This window comes from Hemiscyllium ocellatum, chromosome 10 (genome assembly GCF_020745735.1).
Source record: "Hemiscyllium ocellatum isolate sHemOce1 chromosome 10, sHemOce1.pat.X.cur, whole genome shotgun sequence".
Lineage (NCBI taxonomy): Eukaryota > Metazoa > Chordata > Chondrichthyes > Orectolobiformes > Hemiscylliidae > Hemiscyllium > Hemiscyllium ocellatum.
In genome coordinates, this window is record NC_083410.1 from 49,673,106 (window position 1) to 49,689,429 (window position 16,324).

A 16,324-nucleotide genomic window follows, 5' to 3' on the forward strand; every position below is an offset into this window, starting at 1 on the left:
GACCATGAACCATACACCTCCTTCTACCCATATCCTTGGAATTGATGTAGCAAACACTTCCCCTGAGGGTCAGAAAAGTACTGGGGCAGTGCATCATCCTGAAGTCTGAAGCTATAGAAACATCTTCCCCTGTCAGTTTCCAACCACGATTGTTCAGTCTTCTTCATGAACACTGTCTGTCTAGCAGTATGTCATGGACTTGGCTGTTTGTGCTTCCCAGATGAACTCTGATTTCTATTAGCCTTCAAAATTGAACACTATTGGAGAGTGAGATACACCCAGGCGACTATCTGGTGGTCACCTATTTTTTTCTCTCCCTGCAAACTCTTAGGCTGTGGTATGATACCTCAAATCTTGAACCTCACGGATGTGTTGTGATTCCAGCTGCTTCTTTAGATCTGAAACCTGGAAATTAAGATTCTGCCACTAGCAACACATGCACTTTGGGCTGCTTCCATGTCCTGGATAGCCATGTTCCCAAGTAGAACAGGATTTGCACTTGAGAACTCAGCTGCCCAGCTGCTTTCCTGAACCTTTTAGATAAACTGTACTATTACTAATAAATGTTACTATTTGAAAACTCAGCAGATACAGGCTTCCTTTCTATTGACATCATGAAATTATAAGGAAGTTAATATATTACATGAATCTTTTCAGTAAATTTTTAATTTCCCAATTCCTTAGACTAACCCCCAATTTCAGAAACAAGGAGACAACTACAAAATTCACCTGCCAATCAACTTGTAGACATCCTGGATATATACTTCTGATAAAATTTATCCCATAATTGAAAATTTTAAGCCAAACTCAAGGTGTGCTCCCTTGTTTTCAAATACTATATGGGATCTCTTGTGTCTAGCTGCACAAGCAAAAAATGGTTTGTCACCTAATGGCATTTCTATTAATGCAATATTTCTACAGTGCTGCACTTGTTAGAGACTTGACTGCGTGAAAGTAGTACAGTGCAACTTGTCTAGAATCTTTCAATCCGAAGTGGAAGTAGTATCACTGGGTCATCTGTGCACTTAATGGATAAATATTCATATCTTGTAAATAAACTCCCACCCTTAATGCTGACTGCCTCCATTGAAGCATACAATTAGTTTCCTAGCAACCTGATTTTCCAGGGTATAGGTTTCTGTTATAACACAGGATATTAAGGTTCTATCCCCTTATTACAGATGGTGTTCATCATTGGTTGCAAGTAAGAGCACAAAGCAATTCATCTTTTGCTCGTTTGTCTATATTCCAAAGTTTTAGATAACAGTGGCTCATCTGTCACTTGGTCTACTTATTCTGCATTATTTCAGAGAGATACATCACATTTCAGAATTTTGAGAGAAAATGTGGGAAAATTTAAATTAAGATTCTTTGTGAATGAATTATGCTCAGCAGATTAAATCCACAAGACACACAGACCATCCAGTAATGTGTGTTTCACACAGAAGTCAAAAAAGGCCAAAACATCAAACTCATATAATATCTAACCTAATGCAATATAGCTACACTTATAATATTTTACAAGTCTTATTTGAACTGAATTAAATTGCATTTGTCATGTACCAAAGCACAGTGAAAAGCTTTGTCTTGCGAGCAATACAGGCAGATCACAGAAGTAGCATAGATAAGTAAATAATAGGTAAATAGTAGCAAAAACATAAACACAGGTCCAGGCGAATGTTAAAATTGAGTTCATTCAATATTCAAACAACAGGATGGTAGAAATTGTTACAAAACCGGCTGGTGCGTGTGTTCTGACTTCAGTACCTTCTCCCCCATGGTGGAGGTTGAAGAAAAGCATTTCCTAGATTGGCACGTCTGACATATGAGGAAAGATTGAGTCAATTATGATTGCATTTACCCAATGGGAATGGCTCAGTTCAGGCAAGTTGATCGGTGTGGACCACTTGGGCTGAAGGGTCTGTTTCCATGCTGTTGTACTCCATAATGCACCTAACATTATGGGTAATTTAGCATGACCAATTAACCTGAGCTGCATATCTTTGCGTGGGTTTTCTCCCACATTACAGACAGGTGGAGAATGTGCAAACTTCACACATCGAACGCAGGTCCCTAGTGCTATGAGGCAGCAATGCTAACCACTGAGCCACCATGCCACCTACACCATAGTTGCTTGGGCCAAGCAGAAGCTGCAAATTATTTGCATATTGAATGCTTCAGTCAAAGCAAGTCATCACCACCCAAAAACTAAACTATTGGTCATATTTATGTTGAGACTGGGCTGAGTTGCTTAAAAGCAAGGTTTCTGCCCCACTATAATGCAAGCCCTGCTTCATAACTGCTGGGCAATCAAATGTTTTTTTTGGCATTTTCTGGTTCCAGCAGCAAATCAACTGGACTTGAAGGTGAATCTGGGGTTTTGCTATGGGGCCAGGCTGACAGGGTCCAGCAAAGCATGTAGGAGCATGTGTGAACAGAACAGGACTGACAGCACAGGCAATTAGATGAATTTTATGACACAAGCTTCTCAGCACTATTGCATCATTGATAGATCATTCCGAACTCTGAAAATCAATTTCTGTGAGTAATTACTGTTAATGCAGAAGAGAGGAGCAGAAGCAGAATGATTTCCCTCCAATTGTACACATGAACGTAATTATAATAGTTAATAGTGTCCTGTTTTTGATGCTTCAGTAATAAGTTTAATTGAGAAAGTCTTCCAAATTTTCTATTGAAGTTACATCTGTATCTTTTGCCATAGAACATAAATGTAATCTATTAATTAAGACAGATTAATGCAAAATCAGAGAATGAACTACAATTATCTTTTGTCCCAAGGTTAAAAAATTTATTGATTTTGACCAAACTAGCAAGTGTAGATATGGCTACACTGATTCATTCTGCAGCCTTTTCCTAAACAGTGGAGTCACAATTAAAATAAAACAATCTCTGCACTGAACTGATGGAAATTCTGACATACACATTACACTGCAACATGCATCCGAGAACACCTGGATATGAAATTATTTTGCATTAGTATATATAAATAACAGGGCAGACTTGAAAAGTTCTTATATTTAGAAATGGTGTAGTCTTCAAATCAATGTATTTTAAATGTATTATTTTATTAATATCCCTTCTGTGCATATTTTAGTATACAACAGTTGTAAAACAATGAATACAATTAGGTACAAAGTTATCAAGAGTTTTTGCAGTTTGACATTGATGGTAACCTGTTTGAGGATTTATATACTCTTAAGATTAAAAACATTGTAAACAGCATGTTTTAAAAGAAAAAGGCAAGAGGAAAATTTATGTACAGTAGTCAACCATATTTATCTAGGGCTCATAGAAAATAAACAACAATATTTAAAATTCATGTGTTTCAGATGTGTTTTTATTTGATTTCAGACTTCTCCATTAGACTCTCTGGAAAACCAGATTTGGATTTAGCAAGCTAGCTCAATAAGTATTCTCATCTATAGTTTCATGTTGGATTGCTACATGCCTGGATATCTTTATTCATCCACTGTTGTATGACTTTATACAGATTAATTTCCTCACACAATAGGTTATATTTCTCATGTTCTGAAAGTTATTACAGGAAAGATTGTGACTTGTCAGCATTACTTCAGCAAAATCACAATTAAATTCAGAAAGATTCCACAAGTTGAGAGGAACAACAAGATAGTGAATATTCTTCAAGGGAAATTTGTTGGGGTTGGGGGGGGGGGGGGGGGGGGGGGGGGGGGAGTGAAAAAAGTGCTGTTACGTCAATACTTTTGTTTTCTCCAAAGTATTGGACTTCTCAACCTATTTCTGAATGGGTAAACAATAGGTTACACCACAGTAATGTTACTATTTAAAATCAAAATTTGAAAATGTACTCTTATAAATAACACTTTAGAAAAACCTACCATTATCACATACGTGACTAATTTCCTCCTTGCTACATCACCTCATGAGAAACTGCTAGTTTCCACTGTACATTTCACCTCCATACTTTATTCAAGCACAATAAGAAAACAGATGGATTGGTGAGCAATTGATATTCAGTAAAACTTAGGTTTAAAATTTATCTAGATGCAGATTATACCATTTTAAATTTCAACTGCAAACTTCCAATTATTCTTTTCTGATAAAGCATAGCCAAATAGAAAATTGCATTTTAACCTATTTGTGTATGTTAGTCCTATGTATGCTTCCAGATTGGATCTTTTGAGTAATTCAACCACCCATAATGAGACAGGTACAGTCAACGAGTATGGGTGTCGTGAGAGGCAGTGCATGGATTAAAGTTGTGATTTGTAAGGTTCCCAAATGGTAGGGAAAATAAACGTGGGACCTCAAAATGCCAGTGCAGCATGTAAACAAAGTTAAGCTAGAAACTGTTGCAGTAGAAGGACCTAAAGGATAAAGTCAAACCCAAAGTGTTCAGCAAAATTAAATAATGTGGTATAATTTTTGTAGGTCTCTTTGTTCCAGGAGAGGTGACTAGACAGCTGGGATTGGAATGGCAAAGGGCAGCAAATTTTGCTTACTTAAATCTTAAGTTCATTGTGTTGTTTCCCCAATTTTGGTTTGAAATTGACCAACAACAGATATGATGTAATCAGTCAGCACTGAATTCCTGAAACTTTCAAGCTGGCATGAGCTGAATGGTTGATGTGTCAGGAATTTGGGCTTGATGTATGAAAACTAAAGCGGGGAAAAAAAGGATGATATACGCAAGTTGGCCTGATGATTTCTGCCCTAATTTGTCATTTTCTATTCATTAGGATTTTATTGTTTTTGGTTACATCAGTCTTGTTATTGAGAAACAGTCCTAAGATTTTATCCAGTGGAAATCCATTGAGGATGCTCAATAAATCTTAAGTGACAGATGTAGTTTTATTTATTTTTAAAATAAAACTCATACGCCAACTGATGTATTAATAAAAACAATTTAAAATACTTTTTTTACTTCTTAAAGCAGAAATATTGACATTCTGAAACATCATCTTGTCAAGAAATGTAAAATACAATACAAAAACAAAATTAAAATATGTTGGAACCTCACACCAGGACCTAATATATGGAGAAAATTATTTGACATGTTTGAGCTCTTGAAACATTTCTTTCTTAATTATCACAACATGTCAACAGCTAAAATACAGTCCTGCCTTGTGGCATGTAAGCAGATCTCAGCAACAATTTTCCCATTACTTTGATATCTGCAGTATCCTGCTAATTGGAAGAATACTATCTAATTGGAAGAAATAGGATTTCGGACTAGTCATAGGAATAACAATTAAACTCAGGCCATTAAAAAAAATCACCCTTTAAAATGGCCCAGTATACTCAGAACGTGCATGCAGTATTTCTTTCTCTTTGTGTTTAAATATTTAAATGTATAATAAAGATTGTGGAGTTCAGAATTATCACCTTACAGAGGATGAGGTAGGGGTTGGAAGGGAGTGAAAAAGTGTGATCACTTAATTTTGCACTTACAGATTTTATGTATTTCTGTAAAGCACTCAACATAACATCATCTGCTATGTATAGAATCCAGAATTTCTTTTAATAAATTTCTAGATCTTGCTTAATTAGCTGAATTTTCTTTTCTTCCATTTGCCTACATTTTTCAGTTGTTCTAACTTCTAGTTTCAAAAGGTTCTGGTTTTAAAGACATTCAGATAGGGGCTCTAACCTCTTGGATTAAATATTATAATTAATAACAATCGTTTACAGTTCATGTGCTGTTTGGTTATCAAATCAGACCTTTGAAATTTCTGGCTGATCAAAATAGGGTATTTGATGACTGTCACATCCATGATAGGTATGTCTGCAGTAAAGAACAGAAAAAGCTTTCAATTGCCTCATTTTGTTTTGTCAGTGTAGGAACATGCTTAACTAGCTGGATGCAGACTTGCTGTAGGGGAAGGCTAGCTATACAAAGGGAACAGAGCATAGACCATCACATGTGCTCCCAGCAATATACAGGAGAACTGACCCCTCCCAGATTCCTAAAACACTTATGCAGGAAGGAGGACTTACGCAAACACATTTCCTTCATTTCTGATGGGATGAAAAATATACCAATTCAACATTTCTTTGCCACCTCACACGTTACATGATTTTTTATTAACATGGACTATTTTGATTTAAGACAACTATAATACTCCAAGTCATAAATAAACCAGTGTCTCTACCTTTAATCCCAAACACTATAAACTGTAATGCATTTTTCCTTTTCCTGGCCTGAGCCATTTTACTTTGGCCTAATGGCAAAAGAACAATGGACCTGGTTTCTAAGCAGGTGGCAAAAAAAATCCAGTGTTAGGCAGTGAAATATTATTCTTAATGCCTGAGCTACCAGCCCATTTATTGAAGCGAAATACTGAAATTCAAGAAATTAGTTAGTACACAAAGTTTTTCTTTAAATCTTGGAAAAATAAATCATGATTTCCAAGCATCAAAATGGAACAATGACAAAAATGCCTTCAGTCAACAGATTAATTGACCAAGATTAAAAATCATCTGCATCAATTCACGCAAACCATCAGTAACAATTACACAAGTCAACTGAACAATAGAACATGTACATAAAAGATACAGCCAGAATCAGTGAGTTTTAATAAAGGAACATAGTAAAATGTACCAAGATGATCCTGTACTTTAATCTATAAATTTTTTTGTTATTTCTAATCCATGGTGTGAAATCTCTTACAAGAAAAACTTTCCATGCTCTCTGATAGTCTGGCTATCCCGCAATAGTAGCGCTGTAATAGTCCTGAACTAACTACAACTAGCAGCTTCTTGCTAACTAAGATACTACATGATTGGCTCCATTACTTGATTTGGTCATTTCAACTAAACTTTACTCAGAACGTACCATACATATTAGAAATAGAATGAAGCTTTTTCTCAGCTTTCCTAACTATTTTACTTGTAAATATTTATGTGTCAAAGATGTCATAATTAATGATTTATGATCACTGAAGTTGTAGTTGTTTTAGACCAGTACTTATGAATCATAAACCAAAGTATATTAGCTGCTATGAAAACAAACTTCTCCCTGCCAATAATATAAAAACAGTGACAGATTTGACTAGTTTCTCATCAGGGTCATCTTAATTTGGAAAAGGTAGGAGATATGAGCTTCCTCTTGACAGTCTTGAATGTTGGCAATTTTGCCTCCTGAAGCAACTGGAAGTGACAGTATTTACTGCAGTAACTTGAAGCACTCTCCAACCTTTTTTTTCCTGCTTAAAGAGGATATTGTGGCTATGAAGGATAATCGAACAGTAAGGATGCTTAAGGATCACGTAAACCTTAACACCAGGTTGTCGACTTGAAGGTCTGGATTAATATTTTAAATTTGAGTCTAAAAATCTTGATGAAAAATGACAGGCAACCAATCCATCCTTATTTTTTATCATCCTTCAAGAAACATATACATTCACACATGGACACTGACACACGTGCTTGGGTTCAAGTCTGAATTCAAAGTTGTAGTTCTCAAAATTCCCAGAGTGCCAGGCAATGATACAAATACTCCAGAACATTATACCACATGTAGCCAGAAAGAAATCCCATTAGTTGTACAAAGAAGAGCCACAAAGGGTCAAGGGTCATAGCTCTGGAAGTTGCTACAGTTTGACCTTTGGGAGGAGGGAATGCTCCTGTAAAACAAAACAAAGATTTTCTTTCAGTTTTCTTCGTAATTTCATAAAAGGTGGCATGTTCTGTTTAATCTGATGAATAAACCATTTCCAAGAATCAATATTCTCTTTCCAGTCTATAATAGTTCTTCCTCCACCAGATCAAAGAACTGGTGAGCTATAGATTTATTGTAATTGATGATGATCAGGGCATAAACATCTTAAGGACAGGAATGCTATTTCCACCCTTTTCAAGATGGGAAAGACATTATCCTAAACCCCATTCAGCAGAGCAGCCTAAAAACCTTACCAACAGTGAAAGCTGTATTAATTTTAGCCTCTTATTCATGCTACTAGATGTACAAGACAGTAGATAAGCAATGCAACCTTATTAATAAACTTGTTCAAAATAAATTCATTTGTAGTACAAAGATTGTGCATTGGTGAAAAAGGACAGTTTGTCATGGCTTCTTGTTTTGCATTCATCCGGACAATTTGCAAGAATTACCAAGTAAAGGGAAAACAACATTTATACTGGATAGCAGGACTGTTTGTTTGGTTGGCAAGTGGACTCTGATTGGTAGAAGTGTTGTGATTAAAAAAAAACACACCACTTAGAGGACTGATAGTTAACTGCCAGGTTTTCTTTAAATTCTAAATGAGGCTGGTTGACTGATCAGTGAAGGTACTTCCCTGAGAAATTAAAGGAACAATTGTCACCCATTTTGTTGAAATGAAATCAGGCCTGAAATGAAACAGGCACAGTGCACCTATGTATCTTCTATCTGCAAAGAACAGGCCTGATGTATGAATATATGTAGCTTCCCATACACACAAATGTGCTACACAGAGCTGAATTAACAATCTTACATTGGTTGTCAACTTAATTATTCACATACTGAGGATTATTTAGCAAAGACTGTCCAAACGCAGAATTACATCTAATGTTGGACACTGTTGTTTCGAGCTCTGCAAGCATAGGCTGGTTGTGCGTGGCCAAAATGTTGCTTGTTGTCAACAGCTGGATAGAGATCACAACACTTTGGGAACATATGGTGTACATACCTAGCAATACACTGGTAACTTTACATCTTGCTCAAACTTCTCACTTTATATTTAGTACAAACCCGCGGACGCACCCAAAGCCATCTCATTTGCTCCTGAAAAGTGCTCTGTCTCAAACACTGAGCAACAGTAAATTGTTTCATACAGTCACTGCAGTAGTGACAGAAGTGGTATTTGTCACTAATAAACTGCTAACATCAAATTCGAAAGACTTTCTGCTTACAACATAAATGAGCAATGTGGTTAATGAATATCAATGCCGATGTAGTGCTATATAAGCTAAAATTTTCAAGGACTGGCAAATCATATCAAACAGCATATCTCTTTGACTGTTCAAAACAAGCAGAGTGCTGATCATGCCTATGCTTGCAAAACTTAAGTGTCCAACATTACTTACAATTCCACAAATTGACAAAATTTGCTGAATAATTATTAATACATGTCTACCAGGGTCAACTCACCAACTAATCAACATTCTCCTCAGAGTATAAATGTTGTTTCTGTTTACTTGCTAATTCTTGTGAATTATCCTTGAATGCAAGATGAGAAACTTCAAAATTTATTTATCTCACCAATATCCAACATATAAATGTCAACATGTTGTCCTTACATAAAAGGAGATTCTATTGTAATGAAGTCTTCGCTCATTTTGCAGCCTTTGTGGTTTCTTATTGGGTACAAAATAGTTTCCTCTATCATCAAAAAGCAAAATGGTACTCATTTATAAAATTATATTCATAACATGAAGATTTATGTCACAATTTGTGTGCAGATTAATGTGATCTTGTATTTTTTTTCTGAAAGATGAGCTAAAACTAATTTGAGACTGCATTGCAAAAGGTCAGTTTCCACAAACCCCACAGAGATGATGAAAATAACCTAAATATTACTCCACCTTCATTTGCAGATTTTAAAAATTATTTTTAAACAGTTTTAATAAAAATTTTAACCTCAAAGGTTCCCCGAAATTTCTTGAAGGTTGCGATGTGATCACTGTTCATGTATGAGAAGACAAACAGTTGTCAAACTACTTTAATCAGTGGAACCACAGTTAAACTTCAATCTTTTCCACATCCATTACCTTTGCAACAGATTACTAAAATTGTTCATATGGTGTTCTTTTTGGGCTGGATTTTTGTTTTGTATTCCTCCTGTTCTGTCTCATAAAACATACCAACTTACCGAGCCACAGCTGTTGTCAGCTCTGTGCTTTCCCAAGATGCTGAACACAACTATAATTAGACCTCAAAATTCTCAAAGCCTCAGGCAATGATTCAAATACTTCAGAGTATTACAACAGAACAAGAAAGAAATCCCATGAGGTACACCATTAGAGCCATAAAGGGCTAAGGGTGCAGCTCTGGAAGTCACTGTTGTTCAACACCATCCTCCAGATCCCCAGAGTGGTCTGGAAATTGTCTGGAATAATGGAAATGGTGCTGAAACATTTTGCCACAAAACTTATTAACTTCATAAATGCTCCAGAAAAGAGAGGCAAAATTTAATCACCTGAGCGTAGGTGCCAGTGGAGGACCCAGAAGGGAGCAACATTACTGCTATTGGCAGGAATGCTAAGTTATTAACATTAATGCAGTTGAGACATGGTGCCGGGTCAATTGTGTAGTGGAGTAGGGAGATGCCAACCTATCCCTACAGTCTATGGTCCAACCAGAATACAGTGCTTACAAGCCAATAGCATCAATTTTGTAAAAGCAATGTATCACAATTTTTTTTTAAGCAAAGTCAAAATTTAAGTTATTAAAAATACATCCAATAACAAAGTATCAGTATAATAAAGAGAAAAAACAAAAGTTACAATACAACCTACCCTATAATACAAAACTAAACCTAACACTGTACAAAACACCCACCAATAAATAAGTGAAGTGACTAATAGATCAAAAAAAAGCAAAAAAACCCCAGAAAATTGCTGTGCTCGGCGCAAAACGCCCAAACAAAAGAATGGGAGTATTGTATATATAGGTTTTGGATTAGTGGTGCTGGAAGAGCACATATACCCGTATTAACTCAGGCGTCTCCCCTCCAGGGCCCAGGCCTCAACAAACCTAACCGTTCTGGTTAAACAAATACCCTAGTTAAAATAGCTAACAAATCTATACCCAAATAACACAAATAGGGCTGCCATGTCTTATAAAAATGGTCTGTTGTGTGGTACACCTCGTTTGTAAAGAAATTCCAAGGGAATGTGCTCCATAATTAATTTCTGCCATCCAGCAAGCCTGGCAGGTTCTCAGAACCCAACTTATCAGAATATTCTTCCGTGCACAGTATGGAAGAATATTAATTACTTCCTTCCCATGCCCGGCTAAAGATGATAATTTTGGTAGATCTAAGAGGAAAGATACCGGGTCTACTTTAACTTCAGTCCTCAATACCCTCCCGATCTCTCCTGCCACTGCACTCCAACAAACACTGAGCCTGTGGCATGTTCAGAAGCAATGGGTAACAGTTCCTCCATTTACTTTACATTTGGGGCGCAATGAAGACGCCCCTTTGTTAAACTTAGCCAGATGGTCTGGCGCCAGATGAACCCGGTGCAGAACTTTTAACTGCATATCGCATGTCCTATTACAGATTGAGATCTGTATCACCATCTTAATCATGCCACCCACCACATTCTGCACAGATGTTCCAGACCTCCAGTCTCATTTATATCTATTCTATCAATATCATGCAGTAGAGAATGGCCAATACATAAATAGCTGTAACAGGACAGAGCATGATCACACAGTTCAGCAATATCTTTGAGGCGTAGCCTAAAGGCAAACTTGTTGTAGCTTCCATCACATTTGATCACACAAGGCAGAAGCGGATGTGGTACTGGTCAGATAGCAGAATAACAGGGCAATTGGAGATAGCGAAATAGGAGTGCAGAAAGAAAAGTGCAAAGAAGTATTGAGAGCTTGGTTGCCACCACAGGGCAGAAAGGAAACTTCAGAAAGATAGGAAGAGGAGTTGCGAATGTCAAAAACATAATAGCTGTATTTTCCAATATAGGAGTGGCAGCCTGTTTCATCATCAAAACCATTCTGAGGTTGGGGGGTGGGGTGGGGTGGGGGGGGGGGGTCAGGAGTAAGAGGTGGCTAGGGGCAGTCAAAATGGTAGTCAAGGTCATTGTAATCAGCAGCCTGCTTCCACCTCACCTGTAGATATGGGGGTTGCCCCAGACTGCAACATTTATCAATGCATGAGAAAGTGCACACACATTTTCCTCAGTGCTGTATGTTGTTAGTCTTAGACTATAAAACATTGGAAAAGAAAGAGGCCATTCAGCCCATTTAGTGTTCTTCACAATTCATTGAGATTGTGGCTGACCTGTTAATCCTCAATTCCACTTACCTGCCTTTCCCTCAAAATACTCAATTCCCTTAGTGATTAAACATTTGTTTATCTCACCCTTGAATATACATAAAAAAACCCAGCTTTGACAGCTCTCAGTGGTAATGAATTCCACAAATTCACTACAAAGAAGAATTATGCAAAAAAGAAATTCTTTCTCCCCTCTGTCACAAGTGGGTGACTCCTTCTTCTGAGATTATGCCCTCCGGCCCTAGATCTCAAAACAAGGAGAAAGAGCCTTTCCACAACTATCTTGTGAAGTCTCTCAAGAATTTTACATGTTTTAATACGGTCACTTCTCATTCTTCTAACCCCCAAAGAGGACAGGCCTTGACCGTGACCCCACCTCCCACCATCAAATCATCATCTCCCAGACCATCCATAACCTCATCACCTCAGGGGATCTCCCATCCACCGCCTCCAACCTCAGTCCCACAACCCCGCACCGCCTGTTTCTATCTCTGCCCAAAATCCACAAACCTGACTGCCCCGGCCGACCCATTGTCTCAGCCTGCTCCTGCCCCACCGAACTCATCTCTGCATACCTCGACACAGTCCTGTCCCCCTTAGTCCAAGAACTCCCCACCTACGTTCGGGACACCACCCACGCCCTCCACCACCTCCATGATTTCCACTTCCCCGACCCCCAATGACTTATCTTCACCATGGACATCCAGTCCCTATACACCTCCATCCCCCATCACGAAGGCCTGAAAGCCCCCCGCTTCTTCCTTTCCCGCCGAACCAACCAGTACCCTTCCATTGACACCCTCCTTCGACTGACTGAACTGGTCCTCACCCTGAATAACTTCTCTTTCAAATCCTCCCACTTCCTCCAGACCAAAAGGAGTAGCCATGGACAACCGCATGGGCCCCAACTATGTCTGTCTCTTCTCAGATATGTGGAACAGTCCATCTTCCACAGCTCCACTAGCACCAACCCCCACCTTTCCCTCCGCTACATCGATGACTGTATCGGTGCTACCTCATGCTCCGAGGAGGTTGAACAGTTTATCCACTTTACTAACATCTTCCACCCCGACCTCAAATTTACCTGGCCCATCTCAGACTCCTCCCTCCCCTTCCTAGACCTCTCCATTTCTATGTTGGACGGCCGAGTCAACACGGACATTTACTATAAATCAACCGACTCCCACAGCTATCTAGATTACACCTCCTCCCTCCATGCCCCCTGTAAAAACGCCATCCCATATTCCCAATTCCTTCGCCTCCGCCGCATCTGCTCTCAGGAGGACCAATTCCAATACCGAACAACCCAGATGGCCTCTGTCTTCAAAGACCGCAATTTGCCCTCAAACGTGGATGACGATGCTCTCCACCGCATCTCCTCCACTTCCTGCTCCTTCGCCCTTGAACCTCACCCCTCCAATCCCAGAACCCCACTGGTCCTCACCTACCACCCCACCAACCTCCAGACACATCATCCTTCGTCATTTCCACCACCTCCAAACAGACCCCACCAAGGATATATTTCCTTCCTCTCCCCTATCAGCGTTCAGAAAAGACCACTCCCTCCGTGACTCCCTCGTCAGGTCCACACCCCCCCCCCCACCAACCCAACCTTCACTCCAGGCACCTTCCCTTGCAACTGCAAGAAATGCAAAACTTGCACCCACACCTCCCACCTCACTTCCCTCCAAGGCCCCAAGGGATCCTTCCACATCCATCACAAATTCACTCGCACCTCCCCACACATCATTTACTGCATCCGCTGCACCCGATGTGGCCTCCTCTACATTGGGGAGACAGGCCGCCTACTTGCGGAACGTTTCAGAGAACACCTCTGGGACAACCGCACCAACCAACCCCACCGCCCTGTGACTGAACACTTTAACTCTCCCTCCCACTCCGCCAAGGACATGCAGGTACTTGGCCTCCTCCATCGCCAGACCATGGGACACGACGCCCGGAGGAAGAGTGCCTCATCTTCCGTCTAGGAACCCTCCAACCACAAGGGATGAATGTAGATTTTTTCAGCTTCCTCATTTCCCCTCCCCCCACCTTATCTCAGTCCCAACCCTCGGACTCAGCACCGCCTTCTTGACCTACAATCTTCTTCCCGATCTCTCCGCCCCCACCCCCTTCCTGGCCTATCACCCTCACCTTAACCTCCTTCCACCTATCGCATTCCCAACGCCCCTCATCCAAGTACCTCCTCCCTACATTTTATCTTAGCCTGCTTGACACACCTTTCTCATTCCTGAAGGGCTTATGCCCGAAACGTCGATTCTCCTGCTCCTTTGATGCTGCCTGATCTGCTGCGCTTTTCCAGCAACACAATTTTAAGCTCTGATCTCCAGCATCTGCAGTCCTCATTTTCTCCTTATCAGTGATAGGCAATATGGTTTTGTGCGATGGGAGATTGTGCCTTACCAACTTAATAGAGTTCTTTGAGGACGTGACCAAGTTGATAGTTGAAGGAACGGCTGTAGATGTCATATACATGGACTTTAGTAAGGCATTTGATAAGGTTCCTCATGTTAAACTAATGAAGAAGGTGACGTCACATGGTGTACATGGTGTTCTAGCTAGATGGATAAAGAACTGGTTGAGCAAAAGGAGATAGAATAGTACTTGAAGGGAGTCTCTCGAAATGGAGGAAGGTGACCAGTGGTGTTCCACATGGATCGGTGCTGGGGCCACTGTTGTTTGTGATATATGTAAATGATCTGGAAGAGGGCATTGTTGGTCCGATCAGTAAGTTTGCAGATGACACGAAGATTGGCAGAGTAGCAGAAAGCATAGGGGACTGTCAAAGATTACAGGAGAATATAGATAGACTGGAGAGTTGGGCGGAGAAGTAGCAGATTGAGTTCAATCCAGGTGAATGGGAGGTGATGCATTTTGGGAAGGGTAATTCTAGAAGCAACTGTACAGTAAACAGAAGAGCCTTGGGTAAAGTTGATGAGCAGAGAGATCTGGGAGTTCAGGTCCATTGTACCCTGAAGGTGGCTGCACAGGTGGATAGAGTGGTCAAGAAGGCATATGGTATGCTTGCCTTCATTGGAATGGGTATGGAGGTCAGGTCACGTTAAAATTGTACAAGACTTTGGTTCAGCCACATTTAGAATACTGTGTACAGTTCTGGTCACCACATTACCAAAAGGATGTGGAAGTTTTGGAGAGGGTGCAGAGAACGTTTACAAGGATGTTGCCTGGTGTGGAAAGTGCTAGCTGTGAAGAGAGGTTGAGTAGGTTAGGATTATTTTGATTAGAAGAAAGGAGATTGAGGTGGGGACTTGACTGGGGTCTACAAATCCATGAAGGGGATAGACAGAGTAGATAGAGATAAGCTTTTTCCCCAGGGTGAAGGATTCAGTAACAAGAGGTCATGCGTTCAAGGTGAGAAGTGAAAAGTTTAAGGGAGATAAATGTGGAAAGTATTTTACGCAGAGGGTGGTAGGTGCCTAGAACGTGTTGCCAGCAGAGGTGGTAGATGCAGGCACAGTAGATTCATTTAAAGTGCGTCTGGACAAATGCATGAGTAGGTGGGGAGTAAGGGGATACAGATGCTTAGGAATTGGCCGATAGGTATAGACAGTGGATTTGGATTGGCTCAACCTTGGAAGGCCGAAGAGCCTGTTCCTGGGCTGTAAATTTTCTTTGTTCTATCTAGCAGTATTGTTTAATAATTAAAATATGATGGTTTTCCAAAGTACTTTTGCAATAAAATAATTAAAGGGTTGAATAGTAGAATTGAGTAATAAAGTTCCAGATTAAGAAAAATATTAATTACTGGTTCCAAGCCTAAGATTGGGTTACTTCAAATTAGGTCATGATTCAACTTTTGTCAAACTCAGAAGGATGACCTTTGTGAATCACAAGCAGACACTACTGAGCTTCCAGAAAAACTTCTGAATGTTTTGGTAATGGTTTATTTGTCTTCTCTTGAAACACTGACCATTTGAGAATTAAGAAAACCAGACCTTGCAGAGGAGATAGTTTTCAGCTATTCTAACAATCCATCCAGTCCATTGTGGTTGGTTTTGCAGAAGTTTTTCCTGAATGCGAAAGTTCTGGCTTCAAGAAGGGACTTAGTTTGTTTGATAGTTTCCCCCCTCACTGAATTCAGACAATACAAAGCAGGCACTGCTGGTGGAATTTCTTTATCACTCTTATTTATCACTGATACACCGTTCAAGTCTCACTGCAGTACAGGAGTGTGGTGACAATAAATGCTCTGTACACTAAGATTTTTGTTAACTGCCAGAGTTCTATGTTAGACAATATTTGTAGCTGTAGTTTGTGGAAGGCTGCACTGGCATTGTATGAAG

At 39.7% G+C, this 16,324-nt stretch overlaps 1 protein-coding gene across 8 annotated transcripts in view; it reads right to left on the reverse strand.

Annotated features, from left to right (window-relative positions):
* Nucleotides 1-3,696: 3,696 nt before the first annotated feature.
* Nucleotides 3,697-16,324, reverse strand: part of lpgat1 (lysophosphatidylglycerol acyltransferase 1) — a 133,838-nt gene continuing 121,210 nt past the window's right edge. For all 8 annotated transcript variants that reach the window (XM_060831490.1, XM_060831491.1, XM_060831489.1 and 5 more), the window contains one exon: nucleotides 3,697-7,625. In XM_060831490.1, the coding sequence (XP_060687473.1) occupies nucleotides 7,462-7,625 (164 nt within the window). In that variant the 3' untranslated portion in view covers nucleotides 3,697-7,461. The remainder of the gene's footprint in view (nucleotides 7,626-16,324) is intronic.